The sequence below is a fragment of the Dermacentor silvarum genome, chromosome 10 (assembly GCF_013339745.2).
Source record: "Dermacentor silvarum isolate Dsil-2018 chromosome 10, BIME_Dsil_1.4, whole genome shotgun sequence".
Lineage (NCBI taxonomy): Eukaryota > Metazoa > Arthropoda > Arachnida > Ixodida > Ixodidae > Dermacentor > Dermacentor silvarum.
Window position 1 is genome coordinate 33465106 of NC_051163.1, and position 21126 is coordinate 33486231.

Consider the following 21126-nt stretch of genomic DNA (forward strand, 5'->3'; position numbering starts at 1 on the left):
ACACGAATTGTAGTGTGTTTATTCAAGGCCAACTGCAACAACCTTTTAGGATGTGCAAAAACCCTAGTTTATTATAATGCAGACAGAGAGCAGCTTCAATGCAAAATTTTAAGTTTGAAATGCATGTTGATATGTTACAAAAATCTAGCAAAAATTTACATCTTTGATGGCATAACAAAAAGGACGCTGTTTAGTGCTTGCCTGAAGTGATGCAAGATCTAAGACGTTGAGAACCAGCACGCACCTTTGAGGTGACCTCCGAGATTAGACACTGCCTCCAGTGCACTGAAAAATCTCAAAGGCTATGTGCTGGAACTCGCGTCATACTTGCTAACATCCTGGTGCACACACACGTCGTCTGCTTAAGTGCTATTTAAGATGTGGCAATAAGAAAGATGGAGAATTACCGGCCCTGCAGCTTTGCCAAGATTGCTTCAATAATATATACCACTCGTTTAGAGCCAATTCAGCCAAAGTGAAATTTCTTGCAGTTGGGACTGTCACTGGGTTTTACAAGGCTGTGACTATCTAAAATAAATCCTGTTACAACCATGCATTTTAGTCACTTCTTTTTCTAACGTTGCTTGCGTGTGGCGCAATTACACATTCGTTGTCAGCATCCGCCAGCAACCGTGTTATCAACGCTGTCTCATCCACCTACCTTCCCTGTAGTACCTGTCCAGCACGGACATGAGAAAGAAGGCCCCATAGCCATGTGCTGCAAACGGCACCTTCGCCATGGTTGCCAGGTAGTCTAGGTAGTAGAGCTCGGAGCCCCCAGCATCCTCATATCCAGCCAGGAGAACGTTGACGGAGTACGGGGTCTGCAGCGTCATGCGTTTTTGTCATGCAATGAAAGCGCAAAGTTACTTGCGGACCAAGTTACACCAGCTGCAAGCAAGTTTGGACATGAGGCATGAGGAGACAGAGAGAGAGAAAAAAAAAAAACTTTGATGAGAGAAAGGTGCACAGGTCGGCCTGAGTGAAGCGCCTCTTGCCTGCTACTCTGCGTTGAGAAAGGGGTTTTTGGGCACGACAGGGCCAAGGTTGGAAGACGAAGGTGGTGATGAAAGCTGCTGCACAGTCTAGCGTTTCTAAGCACACTTCTCTATACTACTGTTCATACTGTTTCGTACATAGCAGGCGATGCTGTGGAGCTTAGAGCAACTTTTCACATTACCCGCATTTGTGACCAAAAAATTGTGCGTGCCACATTACATGACAGCAAGAAATAGGAATTTGGTGAAATTTAAAAAAAAAATTAATTATGAAGTCTTACGCGTCAAAACTACGATATAATTTGAGGCATGCTGAAGTGAGGAACTACGAATTAATTTTGACCACCTGGGGTTCTTCTAACGGGCACCTAAGTCTAGGCACATGAGAGTTTTTGCATTTCACCTCCATCGAAATGCAACCACCGCGACTCGGATCAAAACCTGCGACCTCGAGCGTGGCAGCGCAATGCGACAGCCACTGATCAACCACGGCAGGTGTAGAATTGTGCTACATAATTTGGATTAACAGTTACTACATTACAGTCACAATATACAAAGTCAGTGCCACGTAGAAGACATAGCAGATATGAACTTATTGACCACAGAAGAAGTGGAACATCTCTACGATTGTACTCATTGCATAGCTTCTACAGTGTACATACATACCATAAGCTCAAGGCTTACAAAAAGATACATTGACGTAAAATTAATTCCATATGCTATAGTGAAACCCGGATATATATCAAATCTGAAGGAGACCACAAGAAAGTTTGATATATAGGTAATTTGATATATAAAATAAAAATTACATAGAAAAATTTTCAAGCGGATTTTACTGCTGTTCGTTATACACAACAATTCGTTATATGTGTGTTCAATATATCCGGGTTCTGCTGTAGTTATATATTACAGTTGAAGCTCAATATAAAAAATATAATTACTACAACTAATTATCGAATATAAGAAAGTAGATCTATGTTTATCGCCGATGTCAGCATGTAATAAATGTGAATGCATGAAGGAATGTGATATTACAAGGGTACTTTTGAGTGAGATGCTAGCTGATTATAACAAGGTGCGACAGCAAGAAGCTTGTAGATAAAAAGCCAGATAAAAAGCCAAGTGTAACATGGAATGCACACAGATCGAGATGGCCCAAGTATAAGCACATTCCCATTGGCATCTCTGATTTTGTAAGCTGCTTTCCTGCTCCACTGAGCCTGTACTTTGATGGCCAAATTCTGAATTCTAACGAGACCTCACAACCTCATCAGCTCAAACAGCAAGAGCCCATGTTTGGAAGCAAGGGCAGTGCTCACATTTACGTCATAGTTTGTCCTGGGCACTATGCAGTTTTCAAAGGCATCTGAGCTCTGCGACTGCTTTTTGATTGCGCGGTGAACACTATTGCGTGTGTGTCTTTCCTTTAAGCTTTTTTTTTCTTTTCTTTCCACTTGCCCCCCTACCCCAGTGTAGGGTAGCAAACCAGGTGCATCCCGGTTGGTTTCTCTGCCTTTCCTTTTCCCCCTTTCCCAGTGACCAACGATTAGGAGCGATGCTCAGGTTCTGGGGGGTGCCTACAGTCGAGAAATTGCCCCACTCACCCTGCTCCTGAGGTAGTCCGCAAGGTTTCGCCGAGTGAAGCAGGCTGCCGCGGACGGCGAGAGCTCGTAACCTGGAAAGGTAAAGCCAGGTCGGGCCATTAAAGAAGGCTTACCAACACCCAATTTCACTGTTTCTGCACCTCAGTTCTTCACAATATCCCAAGCTCCCGATAGCAACGTGATGGGTGCCATGCTGTCACTGAATGCATATAAACAAGACAGAAGTTCACAGGAAGACAGAGGCTTGAAGTGACTAACAGTAGTCGAACAAGGAATGACGCTGTGGCCAACGTTTCGACGAGAGGACATGTCGAAACAGGGCAGCAAATGCATGCAATTGCTGCCGTTGGCTCCGCCCACATTCCTTGTCTGTCCTGTATTAGTGCGATCATTAAGGGCCCCGTGTCGCAGAAAATCCGGTACTCCGCGAGCAAAAATCTTCGTATATATTTAGGTACATACATATACCGCCTTGCTATATGACATGCGCTATATGCAGATTAACTTGCCACACCATTCTACCACTAAAGTTGCTCATACCTTATGTTACATTCTTGACAACGTTATTACTCAGAATTTTGAGAATGACAGCCCACAAACAAATGTCACATAACAAAACACCAACAGTGCATGCGTTTTATGTTAAATCATCTCGGACTGAAATATTAAAAGTGCGAAACAAGAACAGAAACCTGAAAATTATGTAATTTATTTGGCGCTGCTGTGCACCACCTCCGAGATCGGCCCACGCAAGAGGCAGCGTTTCTACCAGGAAGCTCGCCTTCGTGCATAGTGTTCGCCGCTAGCGTTTCCCGGTAACCATTACGGTTACATAAGCTGCAGTTGCCAGGAAGCACGATTAGTCAGAGATCTCTGTATGCTACCACGTTCCACTCTTAAAGGTGAAGCTTGAGCGCCCTCCAAGTTTTTTTTTTACTGATCATAACAGCAAACACAACAGGTGGGTTTGCTTAAACAACTCAGTGGAGCAAATTCAATAGCCGACTGGCGAAGAAAAATTCAGATTGTTTAAGATACACATGTTCCTGCACAAAACCAAGAGCAACTTCAAGACGGAATGAGATATGCACACTGCACAGTGTGCGATCGGCAGATCCAATTGGCCCGGATTACAGCTTTACAAGACAAGCATGGTTAATCACGATTAATCAAGGTTTGTGACTGCTTGACAGATGTGCAAGCTTCAAGCATGCAGCTACGAACGCAGAGCAACGTGCTTATGGCGAGAAAAGAGAGCCAACAGGAGAGCAAGCAATGAAGTAGCTAAGTCAGAGAAAGGTGTTTCACAGCCACTTCAACCATAGTGAATAACCTGTTCTTCGAAATTTGTGAAGCTGCGACTACAGAACACACTGAAGAGCTGCCATGCCACAGTGTCATTATTTGATTAGATTAAATAAGCGAACAGTATGCACATACCTACATTAGTAACAATACACGGCTTCCCCAGTGAGTATGAAATGAATGTGCTGGTATTTTCGTTGCATTTTTTTTTTTCCCTTTTCACAGCAAGTACTAAATTCTGTAGAGGTACCTATGCCTTTGTGAGACACTCAGCCTGCCACTCAGCCATGACAATCATTCAAGATGAGTCAAGGCTGTCTTGACAGCATGCCATGAGCTTAGTCATAACAAACTTATAGCAAAGTTCTCACAGCAGCATGTTCAAAATTTCTCTCAAATTATGGGAAAATGGCCAGGTGCAATAGAAGGCTGCGGGACTGCATGAAATACAAGAAAAATGCGAGAAAATTTACGGTTCTGTTAGCCAAACAGCTGCATAAGTAGAAAGGAAAGGTGATGTCATTTCAGACTGAGCACGCACTGCGACTTACTCAGACCAGAACCTGCGCTGGCTGATTGAGAGAATAAAAAAGAAAGTACGGCGGTGTCACCATGCCTAACAAGTTAAAAACAGTGACAAAAGGACGTGGACGAGGAAGTTTAACGCAATCGCATTGTTTTAAAGCCATACAAAATGAGGTTGGTTATATGCCTGCAAAGTGCCTGTTAGTAATGCTGCATGTCACAAAAAAAAAGAAAAAAAAAAAAAGAAGGCAGCCATCATTATTAGTTCATTGAAAACCTCACTCACTTTGGACTTCCATTCAAACTAGCGTTTTTGTATATCGAGAGCTGACGAAGCATTTGACCTCGGTGAACACAATTTAGATAAACTGAGATATGACGTGCACAGCTGGGCAAATTCCAATACCAGTTATCTGCCACGGGATTGCAAATGTACACAGGAGTGCTTAAATGCTTTCCTAACACCATACAATGAAGAGAATTCTGATAACCTTTGCCTGCCATAGTACAGTCCAACAGCACGGGACACTTTCAACAGAGCTAAGAGGACTAGACCAGCTGGTAGGCATTCCAGATCAAAAAGGCGAACTGGCACAGAAGAGAGAGAAAAAAAGAAAGGAATGAAACAATTCTATTTTTGTTTGTACTGTCTTTTTCTTTTTTTTAGAATTCCAATACTTTACACAATAAAGGGGAATATTAGTTAAGCTGTACTAGCAGACTAGACTACACGTGTACACAACAGCAAAACAGCAACTAGCTGTAACTGCACAAAGAGGCTTAGCAAGTCAGAAAAAATCACAAATACAAGAGACATGTGGCAATGTCTCCATAACGTTTCCACCCTAGCTCTTCTCGACGTGGTGAGTTTTAAGTGTTTGCTGTGGAGTGAATAAAGTCTAGTCAGTAAGCAACTTCATTCTAAAGAGACCTTGGACTCAACATGACATTTTAAACATTTCATGCACAAACATATTGTGCACACAAGAAAATACTTTGAAATCCATCACATCACCATAACATACTGGGCACAGCGATTGTGATGCAAAATTCAAGAAAAGGAAGGTTAGTCTTCATTTTTTACAATAGCAGTGCCGTGTTTCCCATCAAATTGCCAAGCACAGTTTTTTTTAAAGAATACTTTACCAGTCTAAACTGGTTTGGCATTGCTCTTTTAGAGTCCATTTAAAATTCTCAACTTCCGGCATACAATCAAGTCTGCCAACCTCTATCTACTCAGCCTAGAATCGGCAAATGACGGGCCACAGAAATCCACGTTGTGTACCTATCAGAACAAGGCAGTGCAGTTTAGGATAGTTCGTCTGCCAGCGTTGCTTGGTATCGTCCAATGCAGCTGTCCCTGTCCTCTTAATGCCACTCAATGTTTCCCAGCAATACTGATCAGATGATGACGCACAACATGATTTTCCTCTTTCCTCAGTGCAATCCATCACCTGTCTAGCCGACAGCAGCAGCAACAAAACTACGTATGCTGCATGCATAACGCCAGACTTCTTGCGGGATGCACACTACGGCAAGCGCTGGCATCACTAAAGGCTGGTGACTGCAGGCATTTCGTATTCAAGTTGCCTAGTTTATTTATTTATTTGTTTACCTTACAGAAATACTATTAAAGGGGATCGAGTTGATAATAAACAATGCAGAAATGGGCCAGAAAGAATTCCTGCAGAAACCATCGAAGATAAATGCCAAAGTAAGCGATAGCTTTCCCGTTACCCTGCTGTGTTTCTGATGTGGACAGAATGTAGCCTAGGCCGCGATTTTGTAGCGATGCCTTCCACATGGTTCTATGCCACTATGCCACTTTTTGCACGAAGTGCAAAAAGCACTAAAAGGGACAGCATCAGAAAAGGCATCACTAAAACATCACAGCCATTTTGCTTGCCCTTCTTACCTCTTCTCTCGCCACTCTCTGCTCTCCTTCTCCTCACTCGTTACCCTCTACCATGTTAAATCCAAAAAAGGCAGCATGTGCAGTCATTATGCTAAGGTATTACAGGCTACTTGACATTGCAAGATAAAAAGAAAGAGAGAAGCATGTATATATAAACAAGGAAAAAGACCGATGCAGTAAACGAACAGAGGCACAACATACCGTTACGCATCTTGAAGAGCTGGATGTTCTTGGCAATGAACTCGGCAAACTGGACCGTGTCACCAGCCTCCCCGCAGACAGCCATGAGCAGCTTGTTGCTCAGTTTGTGAATCTTTTCCTCATCTGCGACGAGAAGCGACGGTTCGTGAGCACCAGTTCACAACCTCAAAGGCACGGTGAACTCTTTATGCTACAAGACAAGCGTTTTCAGACTAACTCCATTACCAAGAGCCACGAGCAAAACAAAGAACACTGCAGCCCTTGTAGATATGCTGCTTTCACCTAAGCACCAGCTGGACCAAAGATGCTCCTCCAACATTTCGACAATGCCATTCTTAATGTCCTCACACAAATACAGCTCGACTGCTGTTTCCTTCCTTGAAAGCATCCCGCCATTCCCATCATAATTTATAGTGCTGGCACAAAAAACTTGTGTCCCACTTTTTCTTGCCTGTTTAGGTAGCTGTGAACTCCATAATTGGGATACAATGACTAAATTCCTTGACAGCACCACTAATAATTCATTACTTCACCTTCATACCACTCATTCAAAACGTGCGTCAAGCCTAGCACAGCTTCGGACGTGAAAATGGAGACTGTGGAGGTGGCGGTCATGCGGTATCACAAACAACTCGAGCATATGCGCCAGTCGGCCCAACGTACTGGTACAAGGCTGTCAAACAGCCTTGTACCAGTACGTTACTTTTGTGCTTCAATGCATAAAGAGACGTTTTGTTAAGCAAGTAACTGTAACGCCAATGCATTTCTCCGCAAAGTTTGAGAATTAATATCTTGAAACTAGTGTCATACCGAGAATTCTTTCCAAGTGGATCCGATCGCCTTGCGAACTCCACGGCTACAATTTGTAAATTGCAATATGGGCCATCAGGTAATTAGTTAAAAACTTAATAAGTAAATTTTTTTAATTAGTCCATTATGCATTTCAATGTCTTATGCAAGTAATGTCCGCCTCTTCGAGTAGACCCGCTCATGAACTAGAATTGTGCTATCTGCCACAGGCAACCTTTAAGAATTTTTAAAAGTGTTCGCTGAAACACCCGGTATGTTAACAACAGTGTGGAATTTCGCGCTTATCTGCAAGGATAAGATTGTTCCATATAACCTTTAGGAGAATTCAGCTAGAATGGCCACAGCAAAGGAATCTACAAGCAGAAATCTGCTTAAGGGGAGACGCTCCTCAGAAATATTTCTTTTTAAATAATGATGCTGGCTGAATGAAAATTCTACCACTTGTAGAGCTTGATCTCTTCATTCGAAATCTACTTTTAGTTTTAGGATATCTCGATGGTTTCATGTCCTAAGTGCCATGCATAAGTGAGAAGCAGTGCATGTTTGTGCAGCTGCTGGGCATAGCAGTTAGCATGATAGAGCAGTGCAAAATTATTTTTCCTATCCCTAACACTCCATTGAGTGCTAATAAGCAAGGTAATGTGATTCCCTTTACATGCAACTTTTTGGGAAAATTTCGTATCTGGTGCTTCATATTCAGTGGCTGGTGCCCGAGTACATTAAAAATTTTCATCCTTAAAAAAATAAAGTGATTGCATTAAATTCTAGATAAGTGCATTCTACATATCCTAAAAATTACGCCCATCAAATATGGTCTTGATTGGAACACAATAAGTACACAAAATGTTGTGCACAAACGCCTTGTTTTGCCCAAAATATGAAGTTGAGAAAAATGCGATTGAAAGTTATAAAAGCTGTTTACTTCTGTTAATTATTATTATTACTTCCCGGGGAGATTGTAATGCGGCAAAGCTAACCTTGGAGAGAAAAAGCTTAGGCCTACCACCTTGCATGAGCCCAATGGCGTGCGACACCGCGGTTTGACGCACCGCGCGCTTGACAATGTGTCATATCTGTGCATTTTCTTGCCACCTCGAGTGCTTTAACCGAGTTTATTATACTTTTCCCGATCATTTCTGGCTCTGATTTCATCATATGTGAAATAGGAGAGATGAATGTTGCTGAAACAACTAAAAACACAAAACCTGTTTCTTTAATGAAAATCGCCGTTTTTTGACCCGCCTCTCCCCTTAATAAAAGGTATCTCCCTCTATTCGTTATACGTGCGCATAGAATGGTGCGACCTGCGGAAATGAAGCACCCCAGAGCTGCACAGTGGTGTTCTTGATTCGCCACTGCGCCGTTTCTCAATTTTGTAATCATCCAGACATTGCACCACAAGTTTTTCAAGCAACAGCACAAGCACATGGAAAAAACAGAATATGGACCGACAAGCCACACATCAAAATTGCCAGGAAAAGGAAGCTAAACTCCATTAAAAAACATCTTTAACAGTTTGTCGGAGAGTATTTTAACGCAGCACGCCCGCATGTCTCGGCTAGCACATGACCACAGCAATCAATCCACACCTGTTAGCAGTTCTTAGGCACAACTTTTTTTTTTTTTCCCTCTTCCCTTCCCTCCGACTGACAGCTGGGTTTCAGGCAGCCTTTACGAAGCGTGTTGCCGGCGCTGAATCAGCGCTGTCGCAAGTGCGATTGATGCTTTTGCAGTCGCCAACTGTTTCGGAAAGCAAATGGAGGAGAAGAAAATATGCACTATCGTTGCATAAGCTGCACGAGGGGAAACTCAAGTACGAAGGCCTAGCAGTGTCCCATAGCTTGCTCTTGTTGCTAGTCAATTTTGATTTATTTGACATACTGCAGTCCTACAAGGGCTATAGGAGGAGTGGGTACCATACAGGATTCACAAAGAACGAACATGAACGCGAACATTACAAAAATGCTAGGTAACAGAACGTGACATAGTAGACTCAACTGCAGAAATAATATTGTTAATGGGGAAGAGAACGCACATTATCAGGCAGCTGAATTTTCATCGCATCCATTTACATACATCCCATCGAATGGCCAATCCTGGTGATGCTGAGGTCGCGGGTTTGCACAGGACAATGACAAGGATTAGAAAATGTAAAAGAAAAATGTTGCGAAATACAGTCCTAGGTCTCTATCCTACGAAATGTGTGGAAAACACTAGACCAGCCTTGCATCTCATAAAACTGCGGCCATTCTCCAATGAAAGTATTTATTATCGATGTGCCACTGAACCAAAAAAAGCTAAGTTTGGATAACGGAACACATTGAGCACTGATGAAACACCACAAAGACATTACGAGAGACAACAATGAAGTGCTTCTGCTTTCTTTGTGGGACTTTATCTGTGCACAACATGTCTGATTATGACGATCACAAACTAGCACAATGCTATGTCATGTTGGAAGAAGTCTTGACACCTCAAAGGCAGTGAAAGGAACTCAAAATTAACGGTGCACGTAGGCTTCGTTGGTTCTTGATCATGGATGTGACGTTGAGCTGCATAGCTCTAACAAGAGACCCTGAAAATTATATATATATATATTTTTTAAATCACACACGCAGCACGATGCCCATTATCATGTGCGAGTGTGATCGCATTTTTCAGCGCTATGCAGTGCAACTTCACTTCTGCATGAGAACTCGATTTCATCACAGCTTGTGTGTACGAGCTGGAACTGAGACCTGGTCAGTACTGATGGGTGCATGGATAAGTGCACACTGCACCATTCAATTTGAGGTTGTGGATGTAATTTGTGAAATACTGATTTTTTTTTTTTTTTGCAGTGCAAATTACGTCCATATTTTTGCTTTGAAATGGAACGCGAGGGTGATTCTTGGTAATTCGCAATCCCTAAGGCTAAACCAGCAAATGCAAGTAATGTCTAAAAATCACTAGACCGTGTTAAATCTGTTCTATGCAGGATAGTGGAAAAACAGACGTTCCTTCACACTGTTCACATTTCACCTTTTAAACTCTGAAAACTTGTACAACCCAATGTGCACGACATTCAACGTGATATACAGTCCCCAGTAAAAGACAGGCACGAGAGTCGTCGAAGAAAAGAAACAGGTGCCCTTTATTGATCAGCACAGCATTTGGTTCAAAAACACGTCTAGCTCATCTCGCTCGTTGAGGAAGATGATGTGCGTTTCAAGAGAAATAAAAGTGACTGCGGCCACCACGACGAGAAAAAAAAAAAAAAAACACAAAAGTCGCAGGAGAAAGAACACGAAGGCACTTAATCACAGGTTTCACAAGACTGCCACGTACTACTTTGATGTTCACGCTGTCAATGTGCAACAGGCTACCACTAAGGGTCGTCGCAGAATCTTTTCAGGAAATAAGCGGCACGAGTGCACGGCAGTGAATCTGAAAACAGTGCTGGGAGATCAAAAATGTTGTTTTCACCGTGATGCAAGGTGACTGAATGCACCTGTCTCGTCCCGCCATTTTCCCAGCAAATGTAACTGCTTGGCAGTTATGTTCGATGCAGTCTACCTACACTTGATAAAAGGAACGAGCAGCACACACAGCATCAACAGGGTCCTCTGGTGACAGTACTAACACTACACAACCCCTGCTGAAATGTTTCTGTCAATGGCTGCGCATGCAGATGGCCAGCAGTACGTAATTTTTTTTTTTTCAAATAGACAAACTGGGCAACTATTAATAGTAAATACCTATGTAGCAAAATAGATTAAAAGAAAAAGCGATCTTAGAAAACATGCCATTGGTGCACACAATGTTTTTTTTTTTTACTACTAGAAGCTTTTCCACTGGAATGAATGAGCCCAATTGTGGCTAACATTACCACAGACTAACAATTGGACAATACCTGAGCTACGAAAACATGTAGGAAATCGTGCAGAGTTTTTTCCCCCCCTCACGTTTATACCAGAAGAGAGCACGTCAGTGCATACATTTTTTGTACTGACAAAAGGAGTTTAACATATCGCGGAACATCCCTGCTACTCAGGTGAAAGGTCCTTCTGACCACATCGTTCCCTAATCCTACCATTTTTCAAGCCCATGAAAAAAACTCCACACTCCGCAAATGTCATTTAATGTCTTAAAATGGTGATGACAAGGCCCAGATGCTGGTTGCAGGTATACACCAGAATATGACACCATTGTGAGCTAAGAGCACCTGAAATGTGGCGTGAAAAATTATTTTTCACACAGCAGCGTCACTTGTGCTTTTGTTAATTGGAAATGTTGCTTGGCAAACTCGATCAGGTCAGCATAGACGGTGTCAGTAGAAAAGATCCCAAAATTTACACTAGGACGTGCTCTTCTACACAAAGCAGTGCTTCTTACTGAAAGCTGTTAGTAAATTCTTTGTTACTTAATAAGATGACGTTTACATAAAATAATTACACCGATTAGCAGCTAACAGGTGCAAGAGTACCTATATTGTGGGCAAACGAGTCGTCACAAACTCCTTCAATTTTCATTACAATTAACATCATTGTGTTCAACTGTGTGGCACTGCTCAATAGGTGTTAAAAACACTAAGCACCTTAAGTGCTGGCGCAGTGAGGGTACTTAACTAGTACATGGCCAGTCATGCAATGTCACAGGCACTTTACTAAAGCAAGAGCTCAGCACATTCGCTTCATTGCGTGACAAATGTGCTTATCAAAATTTTAAAAAAAGAAAAGAATGGATGCGAGAAGCAGAGATTTGCCATGGCTTGAAAACGAGACGTTCGCGACTTTTTGGTGCTTTTCAGAATCCAGCGTAGACCCCTTTTTATTATTCGCAAGTGCGCTTCAGTGCACTGTACATTTGCCTCGCTAAAGTCCTCGTTCAAATAAAGACAAAGTGCTAGCTGCTTACGCTGGAACTTGTCACTTACTCATGGTTTCATTATGAGAGTCGCGCCTACATTTTCAATGTTTGTTTGCCATACAGGCAAACTGTGCTCGTACACACTGTTTGTGAAAGTGACTATGTTGCCATCAGTTGGGCAAACTGCCTCGCAGGAAAGCTAGCTTTACAAGTATGAAAAGGGTCTATTAAAAGTGGTAAGGTTGTAGTCACTGTAGCATTTTCACCGGGCATAACAGCGCTGCATTTTTTTTTTTTAAGGCATTGTTCACACATACATGCCTATTTCGCCAACTCAACAGAAATAAAGTGCGACAAAATGCCACAACACAAGTCGGTACTGCACTCTTTGCTCCGACGATGACTGAAAGATTTGAGATTAAGGCAGATGCGAAATATTTCAAGTACAGTTTTAAGCAAGCTTCCTCCTATAGCAAGAACAATTATGCTTACAACTCAGTAGCCAGGATTTTCTTGTTTTACACTGGACAATCCTATTGCATGCATGTAGCAATGGAAGGCAACCTGAGTGCAGAATTTCGGAAGTCGTACGTTACCTTCACTACAATCAGATGTGCAGAAATATTTTTTAAAGTGCGATAATAATGCAGTGTCAAACATGAGAAATAGCATCGAACCTGCCACGAATGGCTTCAGCATACATCAAAAACTTGGAAAATGAACTACCAATAACAGTTCTACGCCAGCAGAAGTCTGCATTAGTAGATTGTTATTCGCTTGTCAGTCAGCAACAACTGGCTAATCAACCAGCTTACAGGAGTATGCGAAACAGGACCCACAATAATTTTCATCCTGTACCTGCAATCTGTACCAACACACACAGAGAAAGATTCAAAATTATTCCATTTAAAAAATGAGAAAGAAGAAAGCTGTCCGCAGAAACAACATCCTCTAAGTGATTTCCGCTACACATCACACCATCTCCTAGAGTAACACATCGCAATCCCCTATAAATACCTTTGGGCACTAAACTTGACAATGGCACAGGCCATGAACCACTTTGAGCACCAACCCAAGTGAATGTAGATACCGGTATTACAAACACACACACGTGCACACATTGACAATACGTGGAAGAGAAGACATCCACCAACTAGAGCACACAGCAGACGGGAAACACAGGCACCACAAGCTCCGTCTACCGTGAGCTGGATCACCGGAAGGCACTAACTACGGCTGCAGCAGAGTGCAGCCCACGCAGCAAGCGAAGCTCTGAGCTGTTGAGTACAACGCACAAATGCCTACTGCCGAGTCCGACGTACATCACATTTTTCTAAGGCACAAGCGAGACAAGCACGGTGCTGTCGAGACAACTAAATCGTCAGTGACAGGCCGAGAATGCAGGACAGACACTTCCCACAAAAGTGTGCTACGCTTGGTTTTTCCTCCCTTCGCTCTCTTTTCGCTGATTGCCGACGCTCCGACATCACAATTCGGTGCCGGTGAGCTACATTAACACTCCACCCAGGAACTGAATGAGCTATTTCATCTGTCATGTGAATGAACCTTTACTGATTACAGGTGCCTCAGCTGAGGGCACAACACGACACACACACAAAGAGCCAAGATGAGCGGGCAGGGCACAAGAGGATAGGTTGCATTCGCAGAAATATAGTGAGCTTTGAAAATAGGTCAAGGTGAGGGGTCATCCTGATCAAGAGATCAAGAAGCTGGTGGACAGCGCAGCTCAGAAGATTTACCGAGACAGACTGCTGCATTAGTTCCATCGCAGACAAGGGCATCACTTTGTACCTCACGAACAAACACCCCTTCCTCCGAGCTTAGGCAAGGACCTTCGCATCTCTGTAGCCCCTGTGTGAGGCAAAGATGAGGATAGTGAGATGAGGGAAGAGAAAATCTAAAGAAGCGAATTGCTGACGCAGGTATACAAGTTCAGGGTGAAGGACACACATTGCCGAGTTCTCGAGCAGTCACCGACGACGGTAAACACAGAAGGAATGAGCTGCTTACTTTGGTCATTAGAGTCCCCCCCTAGTGAGCTTCACTTCCTCACCGGAGATCACACAAAAATTTCGTGAAGCGTAATGCAGCAAGACAGCCCTACCAACGAGAAGGTAAGCAGCAGGCGAATCAAGTTACACAAATTCCAAGGCAGCATTCAGTGCACACCATGGACACAAGGCCCGCGGAATGCACTCGGAATGCGCGAGCCAACTCCCGGCCACCGTTCTGGCTCTGAATAAATCGACACCCATGCCAATACATGGCTAAAAAAAAAAAAAAGAAAGCTAGAAAAACCATCAGGAAGCCCTGACAGAAATTAGTCTCCAGAACAAACAGTGAACGGACACGGCAAAACCCCACACAAGAGGGATCTCTGACAGGAACAACCACACCACGCAGCAATTGTCGCTATCTCACCATGGATAACACTATCAGCAGCCTATCCAACCTTGGACTTTGGAGAGCACCACTGGCCAGAGGGATAAACAGAAGTAAAAAAGGGGGGAAAAAAAAATGGACAAGGGCTTTGCGAGTAGAATGTTTGGAAACAGGAAACCTAGATTTTCCAACACTTCCTTTCCTTCGCAGTTGCGTATCTTTTTTGTTTAAAGATGATGAAAGCTTTGTTTGCACGCTCAAAACAAAGTTGCAAACTGACAGGTCAGCACGATAGAGTGAATGGACAAGCGAGATCAATGAACTCTGGTGTGAACTTTCTGTGCACCGAGTTTCAAACTACTAGTCACAGAGGCAATGAACTCCGAACAAAGGAGCAACCCACAAGGTCTTGGTGCGTAAGCCTGCCACATCAAAAAAAAAAAAAAAAAAAAAAAAAAAAAAACACACGTTCAGAAGTGCAATGACCAAGAAGAATGAACGTGGCATAAGAAATCCGAATGAGTCATCCTGATGAAACGCCGCTGCTCGGAGCCACGTCGCAATTGCGCAACACAGAGAAGCGACACATCTTCACGACGTTGGGCGCCACTCAAAAGGAACCGTAGGTATGCAGGTATGCAACGAGCTGAGAATTACGGCCGGCCTTCCTTCAAAGGCTTAGCTCTCTCCCTCACAACCTCGAGAGTGCCTCTGTCAATGTAAACAAGACCTTGCAACACTCGGCAAAGGCACGTGACCGCTAGCACAGGCACTAGATAAAACGATCAGGTGTGAGGCCACAACGCAGAAACCCAGAATGACGCCATAGCGCTTCGAGCAGTGAAGATGTTCCACTACCTTGTTTTTTTCCTATGCTCTTACAACAGTTCACAGAGACTCTGCCTTTCTTTCTTTCTCTCTCACACACACACATGCACGCTGAGCGAAATAAGCAACAAGATAAATAGCCAAGCAAGCACAATAATAACCTGTTTTGCTTAGGCTGAGGATACAGAGGCTCACACAAGCGCAGTGTTTCATACAAACACTACAAGAAGAAAGTCTGGAGGTTCACATTGTACCAATCACCACAAAAATTACGGGCTGTACATAGATATTTTTATGCATCAATGCAGGTCTGATGAAAAAAAAAAAATCACACTGTGGCTCTCGTGTTGTCTGCGGCCAAACAGCGCCATGACTATTGTTGTGGTCAACGCGTGTCTTACATGTTGTGTTTCACAATAACAATTAATTTCATTAATAAATTTGGAGTGCTTAAATAAAGGATGGTAATTTAGGTTGTGTTGTGCCGAGAAACATTGTACTTAGGCTGCAACACTCGCAATGGGCCGCCGCTTTCAATATTCTGAATAATTCCCATCATTTACCAAATTCTAAATAATGTCCAAATTTATGGTGAAAAAAAAAAAGGGTGGGGGGGGGGGGGGGTTAATGTGACTAATGGTTGATACGGAACTATATCATAATGACAGCAGCCACAAAAAAAAAAAAAAGGTTAACATAGGAAGCCATAAGGGTAAAGTTTGACAAAAATCCATGCACAGCCAATCATTCTCATGCTACTTAAGTTGGCATTTTGTTGGAGCACTTAAGAAACTTCCAACTGGATCTCCTTTTAGTATTTGTAGTGTGAAACTTCATGCATGCAAGTAGCAGCACCCCAACAAGGAAGTTGACAGCAACACACTAAATGATCACAGAGATTAAACACTGGTCCATTTTCAAAGGAACACTTCACAAATGTCTAGGACTGCTGTATTAATGAGAGGCTGTCAAAAAAGGATAATAACAGTCAACGTTTAGCTCAACGGCCCTGCCTATTTATGGAGGAATAAAATGTGCAGAGGTGGCGCTCTCAACACATGAAAAGAATGTATTCTTAAGACACGTGCGCCTGCCCATGTTTCAACACAACTGCTTCTACCAGTTTGGCCAATCTGCGCACATTGAAAGTGACACCCTCGAAGGTGACCAGTCAAGAACGGGACCCAGAGGAACATGGGACGCAGCAACAAGAAGAAGTCATATCAAAACCTGCCACATGTGTTGCCGACAAAGCTGGAGACTCGTCGTACAATTTCATTTTATACACTATCAATAAACCGAAGGTGTCGCAACAAAAGTAGTCAACAAGACTGCCAAGCATTCGAAGGGCTTGGGATGTACTCAATAAACACAGCCGGCATTCACAATGATAATGGTTCACTGTGCCATCACCGAATCGCACTGGTGCTGTGTTTCAAAATGAGATGTGTGTACACTGACTAACTTGCGAGCAATACGCATAGCAATACAAAAGGCAAGGTGAACAAAGCCAGTGCTTGCACGGCCCCCATGAAAAGAACAGTAAACAAATTCAATTTTTAAGAAACCTATTAGAAAAGAAATAGACACTGTAAACTACGACAATAAAAGAAAACTGCCACAGTTTACGTAGCATAAACTATACTGCGCAACATGGTATTAAGGACACTTAAAAAAGTTCTCCTACAAGCTTTCGACTTTGAAACAACAGCCTGTTCAAAAGTCATGTCGCCTAACACTCGCTTGTTATGTCTCAAACCAACCAAGTTCCCTGAGACAAGCCACGCAACACAAGTGATCAAAGGCACCAAGAACCCCGCAAGGGTCTGCAAGTCTATTGTGGTCTTGCCATTAGGGGTTAAACAACATACAGCGCAGTCTTATAATGTGCTAATATAAATGAAAACAATCGACATAAGCAGCATGCCCTGAAGACTCGTACAAAAGCTTTGGTCTAAGCACTGACACACAAAAGGGCACAGTGCATGGTTTACTGTCACTATCGCATCGGCATAACAGTCAAAGCTGAGCACCTACGTTAAATAACAATAGAACAGGTACCGGGGATAATAAGACTAAATTGCAAACAAACTCCAAAACAAGCAGCAGACATAACTCTCGGTACGACATCAATAGCACTGTAATTGGAAGGCTAAAACGCAAGTTATTCAAAGAAGCAAGCCTCAAGCTAGTAAATCGCCAGCTCCATTCGAACAAGTCACCGAAGAGCGAGAACTGTGAAAACGATGACTCAGCATATACAAGAAAGCATGCCAAACAGGGACCTGCAACCCAGCGAAGCCTCCAAGAACCAAGCCAAGTATCTCTGTCAAGAATCTGCGAACTCAAGACGCATAACTCAGATTTCTACAATCAACATGGCAGAAGCAACTGTACTGGCCCTCTGCTCCAAAACACCAGACAAATATGAAAGGATAAAAGCAACAAACCCGCTGTTCAAATTGTGCCTCTTACCTCGCTGCCCCTTCTTTTCGCAAATAGATGGGTCAATGATGGAAATTGGCTCCAATCTGCCACACACCTAAAAGCTCGAAAAAATCTCTATCCACAAACTCCTTTCTCACTTGTCACAGAGAAACGGTCATTCTTTGAGAATGTGATCTGAGAGATCTAACAAAAAAGTGCCTCAATAACCTCAGTGCTGTTTATACTACAGCTTGGTTGCCACGTCCATATGACGAGTGAAAGATGACATAAGACTCATCACACGTGGTGTCTGTTGGTTAATGGTGGGCTTTTGCTCATACCCACGGTGTAGCATTTACACATTAAGGGAGCAATCCGCTCAGCAAAAACAAGTGAAGCAAAGAACTGCAAATGCTACCAGCCAATAGTGCTACAAATCATAGTGCATGGGGGATCCATTTCCTGTTTGGATCTATATTGGAGCGGAAGCAGAGGGGTGGCTTGTTCGGGCTTTTACAGTAGCGCTGACGGCACAGCATTCACATATTCAACCCTTAGTGGCACAGATACCATCTCCCAATGCAAAATGCCCTGCTCTTTCATAAGGTAGGCACGTACTCGGGCATCGATTCAGGGTGCATTTTGCTTCAGGGGACAAGGTACATGCTTTGCTTCAGAGGAAAGCGCCAGTGATATGCAAACTGCGGCCTGCTCACAACGAATCGACGAGACCCAAAATTTGGGTCAACGTGCTGGAACCTCTCACTGTTGTTGGCCGACGGGCTTGGGCAGAGTCCTCAAGGTGAATTAATCGCTGAGTCGCTCAGACTTCCTCGTCTCACCGTAGAGTGACTAAGCGGTGGTCACAAGCAAAGGGAACGAGAAACACGACCGCTGCTTGCAACGGGTGGCTTCCAAACGACCAACGAGAAAAGTGCGGCCCAAGACACAGCAACAACCTTTCCAGAAAGACAGAAAAACAAAACACGAAAACGATGCCATCTCCCTCGAGGCGTGGGAGGGAAGTCCCGTCAGAGCACCACGCAACAGCGGCAATAACGCGGCTGCGTCCCGGATCGACCTCGCAACGGCTGCGCCGCATGGTCTGCGGCAGCGTCGGCGGCTGCGTCGTGGCCTTCGTTCTGTCTCTGAGGCTGCGGCGGCAGCGGAGGGAAGTACGTGTGGATGCGGAGCTGGGGCATGCGCGCGTTGAACTTGCCCACCGCCTCGCGCGTGATGAGCTGGCAGTCGTAGAGGTCGACGCGCCGCAGAGCCGGGCAGCGCGACAGGTGCTCGAGCGACGCCTCCGAGACCAGCGGGCAGTTGTCGAGCTCCAGGAGCACGAGCTTCTCCAGGCCGGCGGACAGGTGCCGTATGCCCTCGTCGGTGAGCTGCTCGCAGTGAGACAGGCTCAGCTTCTCCAGGCGCGGGCAGAAGCCCGCGAGTGCCACCAGGGTCGTGTCGGTGATGTGAATGCACTCTTCGAGGTCCATGCGCTCGAGCGCGGGGCAGTTGCGCGCCAGCGCCTGGAAGCCGACGTCGGTGAGGCGTGAGCAGCCGGCCACCTCCAGAGTCCGCAGAGAACGGCAGTGCTGCGCCAGTGCCAGGAGCGCGGCGTCCGAGATCTGGGCGCAGTTGGAAAGCCCGACGTAGGCCAGGTCCGGGCAGCGCGACGCGATCGCCACGACGCCGGCGTCGGTCACGGCACCGCACTCGTTGAAGCCGATGGCACGTAGCGAACGGCAGCCTTCGCCGAGCGCCTGGCACGCGGCGTCGTTGAGGCCCGGGCACCCCTTGGCGACCACGGAACGCAACCGCGAGCAGCCGCGCGCGATGCAGACGAAGCCATCGGGCGTCACCTGCTGCGACCAGGAGACGTCCAGGCGCTCCAGGTAGCGGCAACCGGCCGCGATGGCTCTCAGCGAGCGGTCCGTCAGCTGGCCGCACGAGCCGACGTCCAGGTCGACGAGACGCGAGCAATGGGCGCCGACGCTCTCACACGTGACGTCCGTCACGCGTCGGCAGCCGTTCAGCGACAGGGCCTCGATGTTGCGGCAGCGCGCGGCGAACGCCTGCATCGCCGCGTCGCCGACGCTTTGGCAGCCGCGCAGCCCGAGCCGACGGAGGAAGCCGCCGCATCGCATCGCGATGTTCTGCACGACGGGGCCCTCGATGTCGCGTTGAAACTCGAACAGGTCGATTGTCTGCCAGTTGCTGCCGTCGAGCGCGAGGACGTTCCATGACTTGGAAACTTGGGCGCAGCGGCACAGCGAGACGACGTCCAGAAACGAGAAGATCTTGAGGAGCAGCTCCCGGGGTAGCCGCTTGTCGATGAGGGCGACCTCGGCATTGTTGTCACCGCCGCCGCCGTCGCTCGCAACGTCGCCGTTCGCGGTCGGGACGACGTCGACATGGTCGCTCGTCGGAGGCTTTGTTGTCGTCGTCGCCTTGGCTCTGCCCGAGAAGCTCATGGCACGCCGCAGCTCGGTCAGCCTGGCACGCATCGGCCCACGCGGCTGCAGGAGCGCGATGGTTCCTTTGTGTGCCTCTTCGGCGCGGGCCGGTCGGGCTTTCCCCTCCGTCACGGCCGAAGGTTCGACGACACCAGCGACGGGGGCCCGCTCTCTCCGTCAACACATCGCCATGTTTTGTCGCCCGCCGTGGACCGCTCACGGAACAGTGGTGCAAGCACCCCAGCAACAGCACGCACGGCTTTGTTTGTGCCCGTAGGGAGATCTTCGGCCGTGAGAGCGCGCAACCGTCCGCAACGCGCACTCGTCAGCTGTTCATCGAGTGTTGCCTTCGGTGTTTAGAATCGCGTCACGACTGCATCCGCTATGTGATCGAGTCTGAACATAAACACCACTACACAACGAACCGCTAGAGCCAAACTGCGTTCTGACGGGTGGCAGGGTCACGCAGCAATCGCAACCCTCGCAGCACTCCTCCGAAGCTCAGTCGAAAACGACGACAGCGCCACCCATACGACTTGTGGTCGCTTGAGAGGCTCGACTTTGCCATTACGAAAGAACCGGAGTGCGTTGCCATGGTTGTGCAATCTTTTGATCGAAAACGCAAGCGTCATGGGACGGAACCGAGTGCGCCCAGTAGTCGATAGATAGCGCTTCTGGCAGGTACACAAATTCGAGCGCAGCGCCCGTGCATTCCGAGCAATTTCTGGGAAAGACCAAAGCCTCAATGGTCCTGAAATCCACCAGAAACAGCCGGAAAAGTACGAGCAAATCAAGCAAGGAAGAGTGAA

The 21126-nt window shown here is 45.6% G+C and overlaps 2 protein-coding genes across 2 annotated transcripts in view; both read right to left on the bottom strand.

The window, feature by feature from the left end:
- LOC119465852 (proteasome subunit beta type-2) overlaps positions 1 to 21126 on the bottom strand; it is a 31148-nt gene that overhangs the window by 9594 nt on the left and 428 nt on the right. Inside the window, exons 2-4 of the mRNA XM_037726329.2 lie at positions 6549 to 6671; positions 2603 to 2673; positions 662 to 824 (exon numbers count right to left, since the gene is read on the bottom strand). Coding sequence (XP_037582257.1) covers positions 662 to 824; positions 2603 to 2673; positions 6549 to 6671 — 357 coding nt within the window. The remainder of the gene's footprint in view (positions 1 to 661; positions 825 to 2602; positions 2674 to 6548; positions 6672 to 21126) is intronic.
- On the bottom strand, positions 10468 to 20950 carry LOC119465850 (F-box/LRR-repeat protein 20-like). Its single transcript, XM_037726325.2, has one exon. It carries the CDS (start codon positions 20366 to 20368, stop codon positions 18896 to 18898), a length of 1473 nt encoding a protein of 490 aa, XP_037582253.1. The 5' UTR covers positions 20369 to 20950; the 3' UTR covers positions 10468 to 18895.